The sequence below is a fragment of the Rosa rugosa genome, chromosome 1 (genome assembly GCF_958449725.1).
Source record: "Rosa rugosa chromosome 1, drRosRugo1.1, whole genome shotgun sequence".
NCBI classification, from domain to species: domain Eukaryota; kingdom Viridiplantae; phylum Streptophyta; class Magnoliopsida; order Rosales; family Rosaceae; genus Rosa; species Rosa rugosa.
Genome location: NC_084820.1, coordinates 65,172,704 through 65,196,764, shown reverse-complemented (window position 1 = coordinate 65,196,764; position 24,061 = coordinate 65,172,704). Strand labels below are relative to the sequence as shown.

Here is a 24,061-nt window from a genome sequence, read left to right as displayed (position 1 = left end):
ACCAAATAGTTCCTCACACTTGAACAATTACTTTGCTTGCAGAGGGTAGCAATTAAACAAGTAAAACTCCCTTAAGAGCATTCTCGATGTATACTGATGTGACGCTAATAATAAGCAACAAAATATTCTCTGACGCTAAGCTCCTTTCCCCATTAGGAGTCATAGTTGAGTGTCAATTCCAAGCCACTGAATTAAAGAATTTAATCTGAACCCTCACTAGTTGTGCAGAAACGTACAAAACATTAGGTTTTTGCACTAAGACCTGTCTGACAAAATTAACTTGTAGTTCTAGATTTTAATGGGAAACTAAACTAAACTTTACTTTATTTTTATTTATTTAATGTGATGAACCATATATTACTAGAAATCTCTCAATCATCATTTGGATTTTGGAGCCTACCTAAAGGATAAAAACATCTAAATATAAATATACATAAACTACCTAAAGATGGCGATATTGTCTTTTACAGCAAATCCTTCCAGGAAATCCATCGAGAAAGGATTTATGTATAAGTATAACCATTATAGGAAAGGCAGCAACCTCAGATGTCATACGAGTATATGACCCGTAAAATCTTCAGTAAACTTCTAGAGATCGAACCCTAACTGTAATTTCACCTTTCTTTTTTTCAATGATTAATTATCGCTGACCAATATACACTATACAGTTTTTGATGTAAACCCAAATCAAAAGATAATGATGCGAGTTATGCTCACTAATATTGTATAATGCAAACCTACATGCTTGATAATATCTTGTTTGACTGATATCCAAGAGAAAATCTAAACCAAATCCTAACGACCAATCCGCTAAATTAGCAGGATTTGTTCTCAAAAGTATCAGATCATCTTTGGATATGGGAATGTTTTGGGTAGATCCTTGCATAATGGTTGACATATTTTCAATAGCGCAACAACGCCAAATCTAGTTAGCTAAGCGTACGTGAGTATTGACTCTTAAAACTTTTTTAGTTTCTTATCTTCGACTTTCTCATTTCCACAATTCTAATGATGATCAATCGGAATTACCTGGTAGAGTTGGGGTCAACATGCCAACAGTTCATTCTTAAGTATTTGGACAAGCCTACAGTATATTATAGGATATACATATGCACAGTACGCACTTCTTATTTCTTAACAAGGAAATATGCCGGTACGTACGTAGTACGTAGTGATCACAAAGAATAGCACTACCAAGATAATTGTCCAACATGATTGACTGGAGAAATTCATAGCTACATATAACACGTCAATACTTCGTCTCTCACAATAAGTGATTACATATTGATATAGAGAGTTTTTATTGGGACCTCCAAATTTGCTCACTTGACCTCACTCTATTATGAATTATTAAATGACATATATAACCTACTATAAAATGACTATTAAGGACAATAATTATACCAAAAAAATATTATATTTATTTTATGTAGACTTTCCAATTCAATAATATTAGATTGTATTCCTTATTATTTTCCTTATCTATTTTCATTTTCCAATTTCACTACATACTCATTAAAACATTCATATATATTTAATAAGAATTAAAAATATGATTAAGATCATATGACATAAAAATGTATGATATATATGTTGAACGCATATTGGTGAGGGACTTAAATCTAAGTCAATCCATTATATTTGCAATATATATATATATATATATATATATATATATATATATATATATATATTATTAATTAATCATGTGGTACAAAAAATACAGAAAAAAAATAAACATTAAAAAACGAATGTTTTTTTTTTAGAATAAAAACAAATGATTTTTTTTTTGCACAGCTAAAATAGAAATTTTTTTTTTTAAAAAAAAACATAATAGTTCATGGCATTTTCTTATTGATTAGACATTAATTTTTGAAATCAAGCTTGATTAAGAAATGTATATTTAGTTAAGATTTATAGAGTGATTAAATCATTGAAATGACTAAATTTTTTTATTTTAAAGATAATAATTATATGAGTGAGGTTATTTGAGGAAGTTTAGTGAGGTTTAGTGAGTAAATTTAGTATTTGAAAATTTCATAAGAGATGTAAAAAGCATAGAGGTCAAGTGAGTAAATTTGGAGGTTCCAATAGAAAAACTCATTGATATATGAGGACTAGAAAAAGCAATGTGATATATACATGGTCTCTTAAAATATACTAGCAGGGCCCACCTACTATGTGTGTGGAGAAAAATTAAAGGTAGTGGAAAAACTTTCCGTACAACTACCATATTTTTCTGCTTTTTTTATTTTTTTTATTTTACAATTTACCATATTATCCTTATTGAATAATTATATTTTATAGTTTTTTAATATATAAAGGTTAAATTGGTAAAAAATTTCACTTTTGGAGAGCAAGCTCTCTTCTCTTAATAATAGTATAGATATATATAGGATAATTCTTAGGTTCACCCCTAGAGTGAACAAACATATTCACTCCCATTGTCGATTAACATACTTTTACTTAAAAAAATTATAATCCAATGGTCTATATCTTAAATTATCCTTTAAAGATCATCTCTGTAAAAAATCAATCGAATCGGAAATCGTTTAATTATCAAATTGAATCAAACAAATAGATGATTCCAACAACACTTACTACTATTATGATGAATCGTCAATGTATTTCGTAGAAATGAATAACTAAAAAGTTTTCAATTTAATTGATCTTTTACAGAGCTAATCTTTATATTATGTTATACAACATGAATGGTTAGATTAGAAAATTATAAAGTTATTATGCGTTAATCACAAGAGATGTTGAATATGCTCATTCACCCTAGGGGTGAACCTAAGAATTGTTCATATATATATATATATATATATATATATATATATATATATATATATATATATATGAACAATTCTTAGGTTCAATATATATATATATATATATATATATGGTCTCTTTCATAATAACTTATCAAGTTGTGAAATTTGTCGGTGACAATATTTCCAATATATAGGTACTTAAAATAAATGTACGTAAAGATGGAGAAAATTCTAAACCCCAGCCGCTTCGGCATTAGGTCCCAACGTCGGAGTAAGTCGCCGACCCTAAGCCGAATAATCCTCTCCGCAACGCGTAGCTTGTGCGCAGCTTTCCAACGTCAACCATGTTTGACGAACACCCGATTAGATCTGCAACATTCCGGGGTGCGAATGGTCTTGCACCTCTCCGAGAACAGCCCTTGCCAGAGTGAGTTCATTAGGGAGAACGATTGGTGGGCAGCGATCAGTTGGAAAATCCGACCGGCGAGGGGACGCCTCAAGGCCCTGTGTGGATGTGGTGATTCTGATGAGTCACTGGCTATTCCGACCGCCGCTGGGTGGAGATTGAGGCTTGGGTTGCAGAGGATTGTCTCTGGTTGGGCTATGATGCAAGAATGGCTTGGGCGAGATGTCCAACGCAAAGTGCAGTGGGATCTTCGATCAAAGAAAGCGGCGGCGGCAAGATACTCGGATCTCAATTCTAAGATGGTTACAGCGATGATCGTCGTGCACCGCTCTGCAAGTGTGACCATGGCGTCGAGTTCGGCGGTGGGGAAAACAGGTCACGTCAAAGGGGCAATCTGGTCTGAGGACCTGGCTGCGAGTAGTTCGGCAGTAGGTGGATGATGGACGACGGCAGCGTCGGCCGTGATGGGCAACGAGGCAGAAGTGGGGGTGCCCAGATCATTTTGGGGGCCTAATTGGATTTGGTGGCCCGAATTAGTCTGGGTGCCCAAATCAAAGGGGTTTGGGGTGTTCAATGCTGATAAGAGTACCCTTTGGTTGTGGGCTCTTTGGTGGACCAAACTGTTGGGCTCGGGTTCTTCAGGGTTTTGGCTTTGGGATCCAGGAGGATCGACTCAGAAAATCACTTCTACATTCCTTTCAAACCTCCTAGCCCAAGTGTTACGGGCAAGGAGAAAATTTAGTTTAGTTTTATTTCTGAACTTTGCCTAATTGCTATGTGTTAATTTTCATAGTTTTTAGGCTCGCTGAATAAGTGAGCACTGGTTGTCTAATGGGTGGTGCTAGCATACAACGTCCTAAACTTGCCCTTGAGTTTGGCAAGGGAATGTATGTATCCGTGCCATTCTGGCTTGAGATGAATGAATTACTTGGTTCAAAAAAAAATAATAATAATAACTTATCAAAAAATGAGAAATGTGAAAAAATATTATATCTTGCTTCTCTCATAATAATTACATGTACAAATGTAGACAAATTCTCTCTCACAATAGCGGATCCATTGATCACATGATCAGCATACCTCTGTGAGAAAGACGGCCGTATAGGTTGTCTCTCTTGTAATATATATGATCCCGTTCATCTGCCCACTGCCGCCACGATCTCAAGACAGATGCATACTATATGTCTTATTATGCGCAAATTAGTTGTCAAACCACTTGTGTAAAATGAGTCACTAACACTGTTACATGTTCCCATTTGATTCCTAGGCTTTGCAGGTTTTATAATTTTGCTTACTATTACAAGAGTTTGATTTACTTTTATAGCATGCACTAGGGCTGTCAATGGGTCGTGTCGGGTTGGGTTCGTGTCGGGTTGAGGTATTTGTTGTGTCGCAAGATACAAACTCAAACCCAACCCACTTAATAATCGTGTCAAAAATTAAAACTCAAACCCAACCTATTTATTAAACAGGTTACCCGTTTCCAACCCTCTTAACACATTTAATAAATAGGTCATGTCGTGTTAGACAAAATGATCATATTTAATGGCTAATAATGCGACCCATTTGACTAAAAAAATGCATAAATTGATTAAATTCACTAAAAACTCCACAAGACGAAGAATATAAATAATTATATATAATTCATAAATAATTAAATCTAATAATAACAAAGCAAAATATTTCAAATTGTCTAATCCTATGATCAAATACTCCGAATGTTCAAAATTTCAAGAAGAAGTATAACATAATCGGGTTATACGTGTTCACTTCGTGTTGGCGGGTTGACCTGTGGCTGACCCATTTATTAAATGGGTCATGGCGGGTTGACCCACGGCCGACCCGCTTTTTAATCGTGCGGGTTCAACCCGCTTTATTTCGTGCGGGTTTCGAGTCGTGTCGGAATTGACAGCCCTAGCATGCACATAGTTGGATTGGTATATTTGGTCAAAGTCATAGACATGCAATGATGAAATCATGGCTTATAAGATAGAAAGACAAATTCCATACGTATAATCATGAGCTCTAAACAGTGAGGCTCTGCCGGATAAGGAGGAGCACTTAGTTTCTTTCCATATTGACATCTATCAATTAAGCAGAAAGCCATAAACTCTATCCACAGATTATAAGAAAGGACAACTAAGATTTCATAATTTGGAACACTCAATTGGTCACGTCTTGATTGCATAGGATGGTGATGGTGGTGAGGCTAGTATTCATAGGTATGAATGAAGCCAATAACCCATAAATATATGGAGAACATGAAATAGCTTGTTTCTTTCTTATGGGAATTTATGACAAGGCAAACACCAAAAACCTCTCAACAGGTTCGCCACGATACTAGAAGAATAAGTGGCCAAGTTGAAGGAGCACTTAAATCATCTTAAGCAAGAGTTTCTTGAGGTACTAGGCTTAGTCTAATTGGGTACGTACTCGATTACTTCACGTGTAAAAAGACTCTTCTTTGAGATCGCATGATGGAACATGTACTTATGTGTACCAGATAGAAGACCACTGAGAAAGGTCAACCCTAGATTGCCAAAGTGCTACCCACTCCATGCTTGTTAATGCAGTAATGGATATTGAAAATTGCCTTCGCAGATGGGACTTGTCGACACACACTGTTTGGTCACCTTTGGATTTACATGCCATGTGAATCGATTTATTGAGGAAGCACTCTATGAGCATATTATCTTGTCTCCGTAGGTTCACCACAAAGACTAAGACGATTTGGAAATCTGAAAAGCTTCAGAAGAAGGCGACATAAACTGTGTTGAAAAGTATTTCAAAAAAAAAAAAACTGTGTTGAAATTCCAAAACAGTTGGCAAGAAATTTAAAATGTCTGGCCTTGGGTCTGAAATCTAGAAATGAGTTGTCTCTGTCTTAGTAGTGAAAACAACGCTAGTTCTCTCTGAGGCTCCGGAGCTGGAAACCGAGAACCATTAGACTGTAAATTGATTGTGGAGTACCTCACCAAATGAGTAATAATCCAATGGCTCCGGGAAACTATTGAACACCCCGAAGAATAATATGAATTCGGAGAAATGAGGAAGCAACAGGACAAGGGAAGTAGGTCTCATTGACCAATTTTGGGCCTGAACATATCATGTTTGGAATTTGTTTCTTTGTTAGGTACCTGCAAGGCTGCAGCGGCTGTTTTCTTGCTTTCATAGCTTGCTTGGTTACTATCACAGTACCTGGTTGGGTTTAATTGATCTCTCTTTAATTTCAAGAAGAAAAAGAAAATTTACAGGAATGTAAAGTGAATAAAGGAAGAAGAAAGATTCATAACAATAGACCATTGATCTCCATTCAAGAATGCGTCCATAGACAAACTAGTCTCCTAAATTCCTCTTGGTAAAGATGTTTAGAATCCCCTAGAGAACAGAACATACAGCGTTTCTTATACGACCTAAAAGCTCAGAAAAGTAGATTGGCAAAATAGAAGTATTTTCTACGTATACTATTGGTACACTAATAACACCAAGAGTTATCTAGAAGCAATATGATACAAAAATTCTGAAATCATCAGGGTCGGTACTGGTAGGCACCTTGCTGTGAGTTAAGGTTATGATATGCACCTTGCTGTGAGTTAAGGTTATGGTACGTAGCTTGCTGTGAGTTAAGGTTACGGTATGCACCTTGTGGAGCATTGATGTTGGGGTTTGATCCTTGCGGAGCACTCAACTGATAAGAGCTTTGCTGAGCATTGATTTGGTATGGGCCTTGATGAGCATTGATATGGTAGGGGCTTTGATGAGTATTGGTTTGGTATGGGCTTTGCTGAGCCTTGATTTGGTATGGACTTTGCTGCGCATTTACTCGATACGGACTTTGTGGAGCATTCATTCGGTGTGGGCTTCTTGGAGCATTGATATGATACGGGCTTCGGTGATCAGAGATGTTGTGGTAGGAGCCTTGCCGAGTATTTGCGTTGTGGTAGGAACTTGGCTGAGCACTTGCATTTTGACCAATAGAAGCCATGAGGGCCTGAAGGATATTCTGTGCTGCATTCAACTGATCAGGACCACGGATCTCAGCAACACGTTCAGGGCGACTACTTTGGGAGTCTTGGAATTTCACTCTTGGTCCTGAAATCTGACCACCAATTAAAGAGATTAGCAAACAACAGCTTTAACATAAGATCTCACCATTGCTAATAGCTGATGATTCAGATACATGCACTCTAAAGCTAGAATTCCTGTCTTCTACAATAGGATTCTTCCTTTTTCCAAAGCTATCATCTAAAGTCCCGTGAGAAACGACAGAAATATATTAAACACGAAAAAGGTAATACGTGTCAACACATCCCAGAATAACACTGTTGAACGAAGGCAGCCCTTTTTTTTTTTTTTTTTTTGTTCATTTTCTTTCCTACTGTTTCAATTAATAGAAACAAAACCGCTTCAAGAATTTTCTAAGGCTTTTGTGCAAGGTGCTGAGGCATGTGGCTGAACCGCCTATATTGTGCATCAGGATTCTACCTTTTATCATCCATCATCTAAAGTTGTGAAAAGAAAATAACTAGATGAAGTACAAAAAGTTATACAAATGCACACACCAAATGACAGTTTTTAATGAAGCCAACAAATTTTATTTCACAAATTCTCGATTATTAAAAATAAAACCACTTCCAGATTTTTCAAATGCTTGTAATACAGATGTGCACCATGTAGGTGAACTGCCCAAGGCAACCTAAGGGCGATTTGTTAACTCACTGAGGGCCAAGCTTATTACAAATTGAGGTAATAAAGCTGTAGGACAATTAGTTCACAATGAAATAATCACAAACTATGACTTCTTAATGTTTAATTAAAAGATGATCTGTAAGGAATTATTCATTTTCATGGCATGCCCAAAATGGACACTAGTTCATTCTGCTTTTCACTCCAAGATTCACTACAAATTTCATATTGCTATATGCATAATTTCCTTTGTAAAGGTCCTATTACCAGGTGTCGAAAAATACCTCTCCAATATGGGAAATGTTGCTCCCCCCTATTCCAGTAAAAGAATCCACTGCATTATTTGGAATCCTACTATCCAAAGCACTGTTGACTCTTTCATAGCTATGACATTAAATAACCATAATATCAGACTGAAAATATATGAAATTCAGTAAGAAAAAAGAAGCTTGAATAGTTCCATACCCAGAAGCAGCCGGCAGAACTGGATATCTCTCTGGTTCGTATTCATGTCTACCAACCTTCAAGAGCATAACCAAAAAAAGAACATTAATGTTATTGCAATAAATGCTATAGAGGTCTTAGTACACAATTTTAATTTCTCTGGATTGGTTTACCACACATTATCATCGTAACACATAATATTGCAATAAACATGCATATGTATAAAATTTGGGGAGAAATTGGTAAATATCAGTTGACTCTGTTTCGTGTATATCATTGCTGCGACTACCCCTTTTTGAAAAGTGCTTCTTGCCATCAACAAAGTACACCTCATTTTACCAATTCTGCCAAAACTAGTGCAATGAGTGCGCATATCTTGACGTAATGGGAATGCGGGGAAGTAATGGATTATGAGTGGATGCACAACTTACATTTAAGGAGTTGATTCAGGGTTTAGGGACCTGAATCCAAAAAAAAAAAAAAAAGGAAGGAGAAGAAGCAGAAGAAAGAGACCTGTTTAGTTAGTTTGATTCAGGGGTCTTAAACTAATGAATGATATCAGTGTAGAACTGCATATAAAATACTCATGGTGTTTATGCATTCTAGAATGTTTGATCTAGATTAGTGGTCCACATTGTTACTTTCTCCATTAAACTAGCCACCGAAACCCTTCCTTAAAAAAAAGGAACAAACTCTAAGCAAAGCACCCACCACTTCAAACCCCTGAATTTGACAGGTGAAGGGCAATGCAGAAAAACACTAAAAAAGATAAAACTAAAAATGCTATCCAGCGAGTATATTACTGTAGGTAGACCAATGAAGGGAGACCTTCTTTGGAGCCTACCATAGACACTAGATTCCCGTGGACCACCAATCAAATTATAGCATGTGTCTTTGTAAGGACGCCAGTCTTCCCAATCATCTTTAAAAGCTCCAAACTTGAATCAATGGATTTCATAATAAGTCAAAAAGAGGAAAGTTTTTTTTTTTGAAAAGGACGAAACAAAACAAAAATCTCTGAAGCACAAAAACACTTCTGTGATCCCTCTCAGGGTTCAAACAAATATTACTAATATGGAATAAAAAGTCTGAAAACTCCGACAGTTCTCTTTCACTTTAACAGTTTAACTTATGCCTTCAACACTAAAATAGTAACAGCAAGCTTGAGTGAAAATTGTCAAACTCACAGTGATGAAACTTATCCCTTTTTTATGATGTTTTAAGAGTTTGGGGAGGATTACCTTTAGAGGATCATATCGACCAGAGCTGCCAGCTCTAATTGCACTAGGTGGTGGTGGCATTCCTCTAACAGGCAAGCTGCCAGGAGGACCAAATCTGTGCGCAGGGCCAATAGGAGCATGTTCTTCTCCAGAATTTGTATCACGCAGAGTTCTTATTCTCAGTCTTGATGTAATCTCAGCCAAAGCATCTTTAGCAACAACAAAGTTCCCAGATATCTTAATGACCAAAACAAGAGTGATAAATCAGTAATTGCAAATCTAAAAGATAAAACTTCTATGCCATGTAGACTATAACAGCTAAATGATACAACTGCATCACCTGCACAAGTTCTTCATCTTCAGCTGCACACTTAGGCCTATCGTCTTTCGAGTACACACGAATATCTGCCTGGGTTCTCCTCCTCATCTCATTAATAACTTGTCCTCCTTGTCCAAGGATGCAGCCAACTTTACTCGATGGAACAAGAAGCCTAGTCGTGATCGTACCTTTATCAGATAATTCACTTGCTTTGTTTTGAAGCTGAAGAATTGCCTCAATTGTTTGCGACCTTGGATTCCGCAAAGCCTGAAAGAGTATAGCAAGGTGATCTACCACTAGCATATATGGTAGCATATAAATCCATAGGCACCAACAAACAGCTGATGAGTAGGTTGTCCATGTGAAATATGACAAGAAGTTAGAGGTACAGATATAGTTCTGTATTACAATTTTTACAAATCAGCATACCTCGAAAGCAGAGACACGAATCACACGTTCTTCTGAGTCTGTTGATGCATCCTGAACATGAATATTGGCTCCTGTTTCCTCTTGTAACTGTTTCACATTAAAACCCCCCTTGCCAATAACCCCACCAATTTTCCCAGCTGAACACAAAATCTTTATATAAAACTCAGCTGAAGCTTCAACCCCATGCCCCACAGGATCACCATTAAAACCTCCTCGAGCATATCCAGAGGAATGATTTCCATATTCTCCTATCCATGGCATTGGTGGCATACTGTGGGAAGGTTCCCTATTAGGCCACATTGGATTGCCAGGTGGCAGCATATTTGGGGCTCCTGGAAGATTAAACCCCTGACCCCCAAAAGGTATAGCTGATCCCAAAGGAGGTTTATCCTTACGTGGATTCTGATGCAATAGAGTAGACACTTCATAAAGTGCTCTTTTTGCCACGTCCGGTTTTCCAGATATCTGCAAAAGATGTTCAAAATTAGTATGGATGCTAGAAAAACAAACAGATAGATAACTTAACAGAATATTCCGATAAGCATATTTTAAGTTAAAGCAACCAAGCTACCAGGGATCACACCAAAATCAAGTCAATACAGTAATAAAAAATTTAAAACTTTTTTCACTTCCAGACAAAGACTAAGTAGATAGATGATCCTGTTAAACCTTACTATACCTGCCTAAATAGAATCAACTTAAATTCTAAAACATGCCAAAGGAAATGTCTTAAAAAAGAACCAACACTTTCCCCATATGGCAGCTGCGCTACAGATATTAACAAAGCCAAAAATTATACCTAAAGTACGTTTTGAAGAAATGATGCCACATCCAGTATAAAACAAAATGTAGCACATGCATGACTGAAGGAGAAAAAACAGCTAAACCCATTATCCGTTGTTTGGCATCAAGATTCAGGAGAGAAAAGAAAAGTTTCACACGTATAAGCAAGTTACTCTAGAAGCAAAGGCAATGCTTTAAAAGGCATTTTAATGCCTATAACCAACAGAATCCTTCACAGCAGAAGAGTTAAACTAATATAACTGGAAGCTTTTTCTAGGTGTTTTAATTAGCTAAGCGAAACAATTTGTACAGGAATCTAAACTCTAAACCCTAGTCCCAAATGCAACTAAAACATAGTTAAGAAGGGTTGAATTAGTTTCAAACGAAAATTAGGTAACCATAGCCTCTTCTCATTATTTTGAACATATGTTGAATCAGTCAATTCAAATCCAAACTTGAAGCTTATCTACTGATATAAGATGTTAAAGTAACTAAGCAAACAAGCACCATCGAATAAAACACATGCACTAAAAATGACCACATAGAATAAAATCGTCCTTTGCTTTATCAGCTCGTTCAAAAGATGAATGACAACTATGTTATGCTAATTTTTTTGTCATTTCTCACACGTTGAAAAGTGTGCAACGAAGCAAACAATAAATAGAAAGAGTACCTGCACCAATTCATCAGTATCCATAGCACAAGTAGGAAGCTGATCTGCAGGAAGAACCCGAATGTTTGCACGTGTCTCACTTCGCAATCTTTGAATAACATCCCCACGCTTTCCTAGAAGACATCCTACCAAGTTGTTTGGAACTAGAAGTCTTGTGACAACAATATTCTCATTATCATCGTCAAATGTAACTCCATTATAAAGATCTTCCTCTACGATCCTGTCATGAACTTTCAAAAGTGCATCTTGGGCAGCACAGTGTGGCTCCAAGGGCTCCTTTGAATCTTCATCACTATTTTGTTTCCTTGAAATTTTGATTGGGGAACTAAAGATAATAATTACTCTCTCATCTGAGCCCCGAACAGAATCAGCAACTGTAATCTTGGACCGGGTCTCTTCTCTCAGGGATTTGATTATGCCACCACCTTTTCCGATTACACCACCAATTTTTTTAGAGGGGCAAAGTATACGATACACAGTATCGAGGGACTGAGAATTTCCTGAAGACTGTTCGCGGTTTGAATTATTCCAGTTTCCTTTCTTGTTGCCGCTCCCTTTTCTTTTAAACTGCACAGTAGGCCGTTGGCTGAGAACATTCCGCTTGTTCCAATCCATAATACTCCCAGAAACCGATACCGAAGTAGACTAAACTTTACGAAAGACGAAAATGCCTGGAGGGAAATAAAGCTGAACATCATACTAACAGAATTGAAAATGAAAAGCATATTAATTTTCAAGTGTCATAGGGAGCTGAAAACCGCTAAACACTAATTTCTGGATACTTGATCCAACTGAAGAACACTATAACCAAGGTAAAAAAAAGCTGGTAAAATTCAGTAATTGCGAAATTGATAGGAAAGAAATTACAACAATGTGATTGAATCACGTACCTTGTAATCAACAAGTCAGGGATCTTAGTACAGCAATTCCATACCAGCTCGCCGAGCAGCTGCGATTAGTAGAGACTCCGCTTCGAGCGCTCGAGGCCTAGGGTTTCAAAACCAAACCATATAGAGCTCAAAAACACAGAAACGAGAGCAAAAGGACGTTTTAGGCTAAACAGACTCGAGCTAGCTCTGTGTGAACAAGCTCGTACGAAATCAAAGTTGAGAAAATTTGCATAGAAATTAACGAAAAGAAAGAATGCGGGAGAGGATTTGGAATGTTGGGTGGATTAATAGAGCGGAAGATTTGATCGTGGATGGTGATCGGAGAAATGAAAGGAGGAGATCGGTGAGAACGATTAGGGTTTCGTGAAAGAAAAGGAGAAGGTTGAACGTACCGGAGAGAGAGAGAGAGAGAGAGAGAGAGAGAAGAGTCGGAATTGGAATCAGTGATGGTCGCCGTTTGCTGGGTCGAGTGGTGCTCCCCATCTGCGAGCAGAGAGAGAGAGAGAAGAGAGAGAAATTGAACGTAGTTGAGAAACTTTGCGAGAGTTGCAGAGAAAGAGGGCGGGCAGCGGCCCATTTTGGAAGTCATAGGCCCGTTTGTACTTTGTGTTTTTTTGGATTACAAGAGGCCCAAGGCCCACACAATAATCAAATGCAAAGAGAGGCAGCTTCTTACTTCCTGGAAAATGGGCAATCACCTCATTCACTCTTTTACTATGTTCTTCATAGGTGGTTTATTACTTTATTTTGATGATTAGCAAGAGAAAGTGGTGTTTTTAGGTGAAGATCGAGGAAAACGCACTGAGCTCATCAAGGTTTACGAGGTTAATTTTTAATATATCCAAATTAAATAGAAGTTGACCAATTAATCCAATTCCGATGAGAGCAAAATGACATACACCCATCAGGAAAACAAGTTGAACATGGAATCCACAAAATATAACATATGTATGCATATGAAGTTGCGATATATTGTTTAATGTCATACGCAATGGAACATGACAAGCTGAGTATATTTCACAGCAAAACAAGAAATGATGTGATTGGTAGGATAAAAATAGATCAAATATGATATAACTTGGACAAAATCCAAACATAAAACCAAAAAAAAAAAAAAAAAATGCAGCATTTATATCATTGAAAACCAAAAAATGTTCTTGTACAAAATAAACTGAAAACTATGTTCGGCGTGAGTATATCTATCTCTTCTAAGACTTTTTAGGTCTGAAGCGAACATTAGAAATGTGATCTCATAAAAAATTCTCATTTAGTATTTACGTAACATCTTTAGGTAACTAATAATAAATTAATAATTTTGTTTGTTTGTTAAATAATTTAGTATTTAGCAAAACAATATATCAGTCCAATTTGATATAGCAAGTAGCAACACGGCAACACCAAATCCAATCGAGATTGATGAATTAATCGAACTAAAACAGTCAAACCACCAATTGAAAAGAGAACTCGAGCTCTAGTTATAACTTATAACCGTTAACTGAGATAAAAGTAAGTATTTTGTAGAAATAAATGAGTATTTTGTAGAAATAAATGAGGTCAAACTCAAGCTCATAGATGTTAATCAATAAACTGTCAGCAACAATGGATCAATATTCCAATTCTGCAGGTGTTCTAGAAGAATGCATATGGAACCAATCTGACCAGGTGGTGATGAGATAAAATAAATGGGGCACTTCCGGTAAGCATAGAGATACAAAAATAGGAAGCTAGCAAATACATTGTCCCTTTCATTACAAGCACTTCTTAAATAGTAGCAAAACGTAACGTAATCATCATCCGACATTAGGAATCTAAGATTGTCGACCAATATTTATTTTCATTTTCCCTAACAAATATACCTGCTCCGTAAGTAGAAACGAAGATCTCCACAAAGAAGGGAAATTGCATCCATACAAATGAGGCGATTGGAACACTAGAAAGTAATATAGTTGGGATAATGATCCATGATTTCCCCTGAAGCATAATGTAAAGGGCAGCAGAAAAAGTAATCATCATGGTGGCGATGGAGAGAAAAAGGGTGAAAAGGCCCAATATCATTTTGGTCGGTAGAGATTTTAGGAAGTCGTCTTCTTTATAACGTGATGTGAGAATTCCCAAAAATATCATTACCGTAGAAGAAAATAAGGATATAGCATCTGAGATGATAAAAATCATGAAGGCCTTCGCCTTTAAGAACATGGGAGCACCTGTATCTTGATTATTTCCACCAGGAACTGTGAATGCTGCAGCAAACATCATAGTGACAACAAGAGCACCTACAACTGTACAAGAAGTTGCAGTTTCTCTCATTGACTTTTCTCCCTCCTTCATCAATTCTTTGTGGTATTTAGTAAATACCGGACGTGGCGGTGCTTGATCAGTATGATTTATTTCTTCACGTGAGTCGAGCTGTACTTTAGATTCCACCTCCTACATTTCATCCCATGGATAATAAAATTAGAACTTAGAGATTTAATTTTCTCTTCCTAAAACATAGACCACATGCAGGATGGTATACTCATGAGTCATGAGTGAGAAGTTATGATTTCCTCTGTTTGTTTTTGTTTTTTTTTTATATATTTTTTTATGAGTTCCTTTGTAATAAAATGGGTAATTAAACCAATTTATAAAGAGATAAACACTAACCTTGAACCATTGTCGTTCTCTCTGCAATTGTAAAGCTGCACCTCGTATATTATCCACTCTAGTTTGAGCAAATGTCGAAAAATTTCCTACTATATGGAGCATATTATTGTCAAACTTATCCCTAGCCTCCTACCAAAAATCTCATTTCTGCTGTAGCTACCATATAAATATACAAGGCTATATATCTTTTCTTGACGACAATTAGCAGCAAATTGAAACACGGTCATGTCTTGTTCATTAGTAATCTGATAGATGTCTCGATTTGCTTTACCCATATGAGTAATGAACTCAACTTTTCCTTGTTCTACTGCTCGGAAGATGGCTGATTGCAGAAGGATATCATCTTGCATTTGTCTAACATCTTTAGTTTCAATCACTTTACACATGCAATGTAAAAATTCGTGAATTTGGGTATGTATCAATTTCATACGATGTATGCGATTGATTCCTACGTTGATCATGAAAACAATATAAAGTTAACAACGTATATTTAAACAAATTAATAACCAACACAATAAAATGGGAAAATCATGGATGTGAACCTAGCATACCCAAAAGTCCTCCGAATATTCGTCTGAATAAACTGGTAACTGCAACGTAATTATTTAAGGAACAAAATTGTGAATAGGATTAACGACAAGAAAAGATATCAAATAAATGATAGGAGGAGCATATGTTGTTGTAGTCATTGAGGATTAGGTAAACATACCTGAGTGAATGAGACGCTTTTGATTACATTTACCATTTTCTGCATCATGAACATTTATACTACTACTATCGTTTCTTGTTGGGGTAGGTGGTATGACCGTATCTGTATCAAGATATATGAGATCAAAAAATTTATGGTACATTAGATGAATAGAGGACAAAAGCCTAATATGAGGAGAAAAGAGGGGGCAGAATAATTACGGTCATAAATCCATCGTTCCAAGAAGTTGCGTCCGCATTCGCTTAAAAATAAATGTTTACATTTCATGCTCTCAGCCAATCTATTCAAAGGATATTTTCCAGATAAGTCTTTAGTAATAGCCAAACTTGGGCAGCGTTGTATTAAATCCCAAGAAATATCTGAAATAAACAAAAAAGAATATAAACATTACGTGGGAAAAGATTTAAGCCAACAAATATGCACTTTTATGTGATCAGTAATATACCCAAAAAAAATTGTTGGAGAAAAGCTACCAGACTAATTGCTAGAGAGATATAATTAGTAATATATTTGTGACTGAAAGTCGTACTTACCAAATTGTTTATTTATAAAACCTTGAGAAATAATTTCAGCTGCTTGGTGAGCATTGATCAGAGTTTCGAGTGGAGTGACAGAATACAGATACTTAACCACGGGATCCCCGTTCCCTTTAGTTTGATGAGCCCTGACAAGTGGAATCATTTTGGTGGAAGGATCAATAATGCTAAGTAATTTTTTGTTCTTTTCAACCAAGCATTTAACAATTTCCTCCGAGCGTCGATCTGGAAAGTCAAAAGCAGAGCAAATAGCTGTACGACCAGAAGGGTCCAATATTTCTTCCAAGTCTTCCTCTGTCATTAATTGCACCAACTCTTTTACAATGACCATGTTCCACCACTAGATTGCGAAGTGAAGAGCCGGAAGGCCGGATGATGGATGTCTTAGTTCTCTTATTGGGTGTGGATATTTTTTAAGAAACTCCCGTGCATCAGCTGTGCTTCTCTCACACCAACCATTCTTCACACAATCGAAGAAATGTTTATAGGCTTTGTCATCATGATCATTGGTGGCGGAATTGGCATTGCTGCTGTGTCCTGCCAAAAGTTTTTATAATTTTTTCTATTAACATATTTTTCCATATGTCATCAAAAAAGCATATTTTTCCATATGTACAATATTATTATATACTGCTTCTTGTTTTATTAAAAACAATTCCGTCAAATTTCTCTATTTCTTTTAGCAAGAGTAGTTAAAATTGCATCTTCAACTTAGTTAATTTTAATATTATATTATTTTTATATGAAAATAAAAGAAACTTAGATATACTAAAAAAGCAATTTTTTTTTTAATTTAGCACAAATATTGGAAGACACGTGGAAATTGTTTTTCTTTTTTTCTTTTAAGCTTTTAGTTTAGATGTTAAAGAAAAAAAACTTTTTTTTTTTAATTCTAGACGACGTTGTAACTCTTCACTCCACCCTCATGTCAGTGAGATTTGAATTCATGACCTCCACAGTGTTAGTTAGGCTAGCTAACCAACAGGTTACAGCTGAGTGATAAAACAAAGAAATAAAAAAGTAATATATGAAGGCTGCTTAAGTTGAAATTAAGTATAAACTTATTCTAAAAAAAAAAAAGAAAATTAAGTAGAAGCTTGAGAAGGAAATGAAATTAAGTATACATGACAACAATGCAATTTTTTTTTTTTTTTATCAAGACAGTAGTACTAGCTTTGTTTTTTTCAAATATATGAATTTGTAAAGAAATAACTAATAGCGTAAAGCGTGTGAAGTAATGTTTAAGAGGGCCGATGGAGATGATACCTTCAACTACCGGTTCGTTAAGGTCTTTTAGTTGTAGCTCACCATCCATTGGGGACTCATGGTCAGATCTCACATCTAAACAATAAGCGGAAAAATCTTTGCCAAAAAAAAAAACAATAAGCGGAAAAATATAAATTTCTATCAAATTTATAAATGAATCAAGAAAAATGAAAATCCGGTATCAGATAATGTACAGGGGTCGTCAATGGGCAGGGCAGGGCCGGCCCTGCCCAAAATTAATGGGCTCGGGCCGGGCCGGGCAGGGCCAAAACATATTTTTTTTTATTTTTCGGGCCGGGCAGGGCCGGGCTTCTCTTAAAAATCAAGGCCCAGGGCCGCCCATGGGCCCAGGGCCTTACGGGCTTTTTAGGGCCGGGCCGGGCCGGGCTTTTTTGGGTGGGCAGGGCCGAGCCCATTATATTTATATGTCATAATATTTTGTTAAAAAAAATACAAAAAGCTATGAAAAAATTATGATATGTTAATGATTGACCAAAATAAAATACAAAATTAAAAAAACATATGACCTAATGCAATAATTAGTTCAATATAACTACATAAAAAGATATTAATACAAGAATTGAATGGGCTTTCGGGTGGGCTTATAAGGCCGGGCCGGGCGGGCTTTAATGGGCATATAACGGGCCGGGCCGCGGGCCGGGCCTGGGCTTTGAACCCTCCGCCCTAGCCCTGCCTCGTGCCCAATGGGCAGGGCCGAGATGGGCTTTGCTGCGGGCCGGGCCGGGCTTTTGCCCACTGGGCCGGGCGGGCGCCCATGGGCTTTTAAGCCCGCGGGCCAAATGATGACCCTATAATGTACGTACGAAAAAATTTACCAAGGGAAACATTTCTTTAATTTCTATTTTTAGATTTACGTACCTTTCCTCTTTGGTAGTCTAGCGGGCTTCAATTTTTTTTCTAAAGTATTCCACGCAGCTTTAGCTGTGTCCATGTCCCGGATAAAAGAGAAGGTATCATCTCCGCAAGAAATATGAATAGCATGCAAAGCCTCTGCATTGTTCTTACTCCATGCCTCAAATTCAGCCTCATCTTCTACTCTAGGCGGTTCCATGGCGGATCCGACGACCTTCCAAAGACCCTTAGCCAGCAGATAGGTTTTGACCCGAATACTCCAATCTTCATAGTTATTTGTGGTTAAAACTTTATGGACTATAGCACTGGGGACGGCCACCGTCGCTGCCATGCTCTCGATCTGTCAAGAAGGAATACAGATTTATGAGATGAGTGATCAATTGCAAATTGCGTTAGTTTCTTTGTTTGTAGATCAGAGAAATGCAGAGACCTTTAGAAGAGGGAGAGTGAGAAAAGTGGTGCTCTTGAATCTCTGACATCTTATCTTCATCAACCTACTTTTGTAAAAGTAGACAACTGAGTTTTAAAGACGTCCGGCCCACCTCGCTCCATTCGAAAGAGACAATAATGTTAACTAATAAGACATTGTTTTTTAAGAGATTGTTACACATATATTACCATTCATTCGAAATTTTATTTACTAATTTTTCAATAATATCACTTTAATCACTTAAAAGTTTTAGCCACCACAAAATCATTAATGGCAATGAAGAATAGTCTTCCACTGTTTTTTCGGATCAGTGACTCATTTGGGCATCTCTTCTATCTTCCACCGCTATCTCTTTTCCAATTTGGAACCGACGAAAGAGATATGAGAATCGATCCAATCTTTGACTAATCGCCGAAGCCATGTACTGGCTGTTAGACCGATACCATTGTTCATCGGCGATCTGAATACATAGATCCGGTCCGATGATAAGATTCATGTACTGAACCCACTCAGCCAAGGTTTTCTTATTTCCAATTCTGGCTTTCTGATGCTTTGGTCTGTATTTATATCCTAGTTAGTTTGATTGAAATTTGGTTTTGTTATGATTCGATCTGCATGTCAGATCTGGAATTCAAAATTGACGAAAACAAAAATTAGGTTGCTAAGTTTCCCTCTTAAGTGGTATAGTTCATTCGAAGCACCTCTCATTTTTCTCTTTCCATTTTCTATTTGATTTGGGTTTTGTTCTCTCAGAAATCGACATGTAAATGCAGCTAACAACCTCTATCCTACAAATGTCAATCACCTTCTTCTCCGTTAACTTTTCTAGTAATAAACTCTGGTCCCATTTGGTCATTTCCATTTTCCTCTGCCTCGGTTTCGTCGATTTTTTCGATATATATAAACACATCAAGGTAATTCACTCGTACCAAGTACCATCTCTGATATCATCAAAACAGATTCTTGATTCATTTTGCATTGGATTCTGGGCCTTTTGATAACTGGGTTTCTCTCTGATTTTGCTAAGGAGGTTTGTTCTTTTTCATTTTTGACTCTGATTAGAATGTGATTGAACATTGAAAATGGAATAAAGGAGAGATCTTTCAATGTTCCTTTTTAAAAGCAAATGTTGGGTTCCTTAAACATAGTCCTGTTATTACTAATATATTTTTTTTTTTTTGTGATTTATGATTATGATGCATGAGGTTGATGAACATGTTTATCTGAGATGTATTAGCTTGTTGTTTCCCCTAGCAATGTATAAGTTTGTGGGTTGTTGGGAAAATTGTATGATTAACATTCATCTAATGTGGGATTTGACTTACACATTTGAAGGGCTAAAAGTCATTGAGAGAGAAATGTTATTATTCCCCAAAGCTTTGATCATTTGTATATTACTAGTTTCTTTGTTCCCATTTGTGTAATCGTTGTACTTTTGTTATTTACTTGGGATATTTATGATTGTTCAGAACGGCTACTGCTGTGTTTCACCAATCCATTGGAACTCACCAGTCCCATGGACATCTCTAGAACTCTGGCATGGTGAATCATTGTGGAACGAAAAGAACTTGTTCATTGACTGTGTTGATGTGCATCTGAGCAAGAAGGGTATAGAAGAGGAATTGAAGCTGGCAAGAAAATCAGCAACATACCTGTCGACAGGATCTATACATCTGCACTGATTCATGCACAGATGACTGCCATGCCTGCCAAGACACAGCACCTTTGTAAGAAGGTAATTTTAGGGGGAAAAAATTGTTTAGTGTCATAAGATACCACATTATGTAGCTATTTGGAGGCATTGTGATGGTTGCAACTTGAAACTGGTGTCGATAGATGATAAAATTGGTTTTATACCATTGATCATCTATGCAGTAGTTAGCTAAGGAATGCAGATAAAAAATCTGTATCAAAGGGGAAAGGAAAATGAAAAAGATACCTATTAACTCAAATTCCCGGTTTTACAATTGTATTAATGTCTGAACTCTTATTAAGTTTGTTACTTCGTCAGTTTGCTATAGCTGATTCAGATTGCAAGGTGGAATGAGATACCTTTTTGGTTAGATCACCTATTTCACCCTTACTCTGTTGTAAATAACCAATGTGTTGGTGCAGGCACAAGTTATTCAAAGGGCTGCAGTACAACCATTGATTAAGATGCTCCAGTCACCTGATTCACAGGTCAGGGAGATGTTGCCTTTTGCAATTGGGAGGTTGGCACAGGTTATTATCTCTGTCTCGTTACCCAATTTTATATATCAGCTGTTGGAATATATTAAGGGAGTTTGAACTATCATGTGAGAGCTTGGTTGCCATTGTTGATTTTGTTTTATAAAATGCCTTTAGTATACACGATGGGAATCCTATGGGAATCCTCATGGCATTCTGAGCTTCAATGGTGTTTATTGCAGCTCAATTTGCTTTACTGCACCTTGCGGTTTGCTCCACAGGCCTTGCATAGATTTGGAACCAAACATTGCATTCAGTGGTGATAAGGATAATCTTGTAACCACCAGGAAGATATATAATCTGGCTTGAAACCTTACAACCAAGATGCTGCTTATGACCACATTACCAAGTCATAAGAATCTGCACTGGGCAAGCTTTCTTCAAGCTTTGTGACTAGCATCAAGTATCTAGAACAACACAGCTCTTTCATTTTGGCATGTAGAACTGTTCTCTTTTTGAATTTTAATTCTCTTTAGTTATGGACACTTGTCCTACTTAATATTTATATATTATGTGTGTGTGTTTTAATTTTTATAGGGGACTGAACAATTGGACTTAGTCTAGTCTACGCTCTCTTTCAGTTCACTTCTGTCAATTAATTCTGCCTTGTGTTGGTTTACATATTTTGTTAAAGATTGTTCTTCACTGTTGCATCGAATTGAAATATGGGTAGTTCTTTATAGTTAACTCAGTGCAGTATTTGCTATCCAAAGCATGAGACTAGTACTTAACAGTAAAGTAGAAGACATTTCAATTTCAATACTAACATCTAGGTTATTAAATTATAATCTAATTTTTGTATCTCAGGGTGGAATTGCAACGTTCTCATAAAAGTTATGAAACTGACAGAAAGCATAGTTGCTGGACGTAACCAGATGCAGCCATAGAGAGGAACATGAAGAGATTTATGTTTTTTTTTATATTTTTATTTATTTATTAATGTTGTATTTTATTTGAAATTGTATACAAATTGTACAGTACATTTTAGAAATACATGGTTGTAGCTAGACCAAATTGTTATTTTTTTTTATATGTACTCCCAATTTTGCTACTGATATTGGTGGCATTGAGAAAACACACTGATTCAATAACAGTGGGAAAGAAAAAGGTGGTTTGCTGCATTGGGTGTTGGTATGCCACTGATGTTTTATCAGTCTGTATTGCCCCCAATAGCACCTGCAATAGAGGGGACTGATCTCTCATTAGTGGCTGCAGAGTGATTAGCCACTGTTATCAGTGTGTATTGAGACAATGGGGACTAATTCAAATCAGTGTGTAATGGAGAAAATTGTAGTAGTGTTATCACTTTAATCATTATCGTTGAAATTTCTTTGTAGAAACTTTTAACATTTGGGTATTATTGTTCAATCTTATAAATATGACATGTATTATATTTTTTATAATTTGAATATTAATGTCCAGTTATTTAATTACAATAGAAAGCTAAAAAATCTTAATATGTTAATTAAATAACAATATGAGATAGAAAACACTGCACAATACTACCAAAATAAAAGGATGGAGAGCTTTGGGAATCAATTGACACCGTGTAATTACATCAAAATAAATAAGGAAGAATTTTTTTTTTAGTAGAAGAGGTCATCCATTATGCAGCTCAGCAAGCAGTACAAAAACGACTCCTCCTATGAGGCGACAGAAAGAGCCGTTCCGTAGAAACTACTACTAATCACCCCTAAACAGAGCAAACTAAACTAGCAACCTCATAGTACACGCACCTTCTAGGATTAAGCCCAAACAAATAAAAGTAGAAGCCCGAGGAATAAAAATAACGCCTCATGGCTCAACATGTCTCTTTTCTTTGTGATCTTTCCCACTCAAAGTAAGAAATAAACAAACCCCTCACCTTTCAAAACAAAACGATGAAGGCCCAAACAAAAATTGAAAATGAAAAGCAACACAATCGGCCACGCCCAAGACAAGGCCGCAACCCAATACCAGGCCAAGTCAACCCATCTAGGGCAAACCCTAAGTGAGAAGACAGCCTTGCCCCCACCACCGAACACCACTCGCCGGAGGACCTCGCCCGCGCTTCCACCACCACTGGTAGCACATGGATCCAATTCTAAGCGAAATAGCACCAACGATGAGCAAAACCACCATACGGCCGCGCTCACCCCAGTTCTGCCAGCGATCTTCGCCGTACTCTGCGCCGACACCAATGTCAAACCTCGCAGCCATCATCCCCGGAGCATTCCTATAGGGAGGCAAATGGAAATATGGCAGATTCAATCATATAGTAAGGGGTGGTCTTTAGCCTCTGATCTTATCCTCATCAATTTACTCTTCTGAAAGTAGACAACTAAGTTTCAAAGATGTCCGGCCCACGTCAAATGATCGGTTATCATGTCTGTCTATTATTGCCCTCTCGCCTTCTTTTGCTCAAATTAATTATGCAACCGAGAAAATTTGAGAATGGCTGGAAGATTCTCATCCTGTTATCAAGCTAGAATTTTGAAGAGCCCATAGGGCTGTCAATTCCTACACGACCCGATAACACGACTCGAAACCTGCACGAAATAAAGCGGGTTGAACCCGCACGATTAAAAAGCGGGTCGGCCGTGGATCAACCCGCCATGACCCATTTAATAAATAGGTTGGTCACAGGTCAACCCGCCAACACGAAGTGAACCCGTATAACCTGATTATACTATACTTCTTCTTGAAATTTTGGACATTGGGAGTATTTGATCATAGGATTAGACAATTTGAAATATTTTGCTTTATAATTAT

At 36.9% G+C, this 24,061-nt stretch overlaps 3 protein-coding genes across 17 annotated transcripts; 1 reads left to right on the top strand and 2 right to left on the bottom strand.

Annotated features, from left to right (window-relative positions):
• Positions 1 to 6,465: 6,465 nt before the first annotated feature.
• On the bottom strand, positions 6,466 to 13,166 carry LOC133726163 (KH domain-containing protein At4g18375-like). 5 transcript variants are annotated; one of them, XM_062153657.1, is made up of 9 exons: positions 13,017 to 13,166; positions 12,625 to 12,721; positions 11,735 to 12,433; positions 10,279 to 10,743; positions 9,871 to 10,116; positions 9,552 to 9,767; positions 8,332 to 8,387; positions 8,151 to 8,250; positions 6,466 to 7,279 (listed from the first exon to the last, which is right to left on the bottom strand). In XM_062153657.1, the coding sequence occupies exons 3-9, from the start codon at positions 12,347 to 12,349 to the stop codon at positions 6,710 to 6,712; spliced, it is 2,268 nt and encodes a 755-aa protein (XP_062009641.1). In that variant the 5' UTR covers positions 12,350 to 12,433; positions 12,625 to 12,721; positions 13,017 to 13,166; the 3' UTR covers positions 6,466 to 6,709. The 5 variants fall into 5 exon arrangements, with proteins under 5 accessions (XP_062009641.1, XP_062009639.1, XP_062009640.1 ...); XM_062153655.1 differs by having other exon boundaries at positions 11,735 to 12,405; XM_062153656.1 differs by having other exon boundaries at positions 12,625 to 13,160.
• A 1,132-nt stretch (positions 13,167 to 14,298) lies between these two features.
• LOC133726162 (ankyrin repeat-containing protein NPR4-like) lies at positions 14,299 to 19,198 on the bottom strand. Of its 5 annotated transcripts, XM_062153649.1 has the most exons (8): positions 18,658 to 19,075; positions 17,779 to 17,874; positions 16,510 to 17,049; positions 16,177 to 16,335; positions 15,977 to 16,078; positions 15,819 to 15,857; positions 15,268 to 15,715; positions 14,299 to 15,051 (listed from the first exon to the last, which is right to left on the bottom strand). In XM_062153649.1, exons 7-8 carry the CDS (start codon positions 15,367 to 15,369, stop codon positions 14,425 to 14,427), a joined length of 729 nt encoding a protein of 242 aa, XP_062009633.1. In that variant the 5' UTR covers positions 15,370 to 15,715; positions 15,819 to 15,857; positions 15,977 to 16,078; positions 16,177 to 16,335; positions 16,510 to 17,049; positions 17,779 to 17,874; positions 18,658 to 19,075; the 3' UTR covers positions 14,299 to 14,424. The 5 variants fall into 5 exon arrangements, with proteins under 5 accessions (XP_062009633.1, XP_062009634.1, XP_062009635.1 ...); XM_062153650.1 differs by having other exon boundaries at positions 15,268 to 15,857; XM_062153651.1 differs by lacking the exons at positions 14,299 to 15,051; positions 15,268 to 15,715; positions 15,819 to 15,857; positions 15,977 to 16,078; positions 16,177 to 16,335 and adding an exon at positions 19,082 to 19,198 and having other exon boundaries at positions 16,743 to 17,049; positions 18,658 to 18,991.
• Positions 19,199 to 19,348: 150 nt separating this feature from the next.
• LOC133744935 (ARM REPEAT PROTEIN INTERACTING WITH ABF2-like) lies at positions 19,349 to 22,358 on the top strand. Of its 7 annotated transcripts, none has more exons than XR_009863446.1 (5): positions 19,349 to 19,577; positions 19,835 to 19,995; positions 20,551 to 20,816; positions 21,197 to 21,304; positions 21,493 to 21,817. XR_009863446.1 is itself a non-coding variant. In XM_062172961.1 (4 exons), the coding sequence occupies exons 2-4, from the start codon at positions 20,775 to 20,777 to the stop codon at positions 21,571 to 21,573; spliced, it is 231 nt and encodes a 76-aa protein (XP_062028945.1). In that variant the 5' UTR covers positions 19,606 to 19,995; positions 20,551 to 20,774; the 3' UTR covers positions 21,574 to 21,817. The 7 variants fall into 7 exon arrangements, 1 of the variants encoding a protein (XP_062028945.1); XR_009863444.1 differs by having other exon boundaries at positions 19,349 to 19,599; XR_009863447.1 differs by lacking the exon at positions 19,835 to 19,995 and having other exon boundaries at positions 19,353 to 19,577.
• The last annotated feature ends 1,703 nt before the right edge of the window (positions 22,359 to 24,061 follow it).

Bases quoted from the DNA above. Each gene is read 5' to 3' on its own strand.
- LOC133726162 (XM_062153650.1), bottom strand. From the start codon at position 15,369: ATGCTCCATATAGTAGGAAATTTTTCGACATTTGCTCAAACTAGAGTG. The intron at 15,052-15,267 runs GTTAGTGTTTAT...GATGAAATGTAG, and splicing joins GAGAACGACAATGGTTCAAG to GAGGTGGAATCTAAAGTACA.
- LOC133726163 (XM_062153657.1), bottom strand. From the start codon at position 12,349: ATGGATTGGAACAAGCGGAATGTTCTCAGCCAACGGCCTACTGTGCAG. The intron at 9,768-9,870 runs GTGATGCAGTTG...TTGGTCATTAAG, and splicing joins AAGATGAAGAACTTGTGCAG to ATATCTGGGAACTTTGTTGT. The intron at 8,388-9,551 runs GTAATCCTCCCC...ATGCTCTTGAAG, and splicing joins GTCGATATGATCCTCTAAAG to GTTGGTAGACATGAATACGA.
- LOC133744935 (XM_062172961.1), top strand. From the start codon at position 20,775: ATGACTGCCATGCCTGCCAAGACACAGCACCTTTGTAAGAAG. The intron at 20,817-21,196 runs GTAATTTTAGGG...GTGTTGGTGCAG, and splicing joins CACAGCACCTTTGTAAGAAG to GCACAAGTTATTCAAAGGGC. The intron at 21,305-21,492 runs GTTATTATCTCT...TGTTTATTGCAG, and splicing joins CAATTGGGAGGTTGGCACAG to CTCAATTTGCTTTACTGCAC.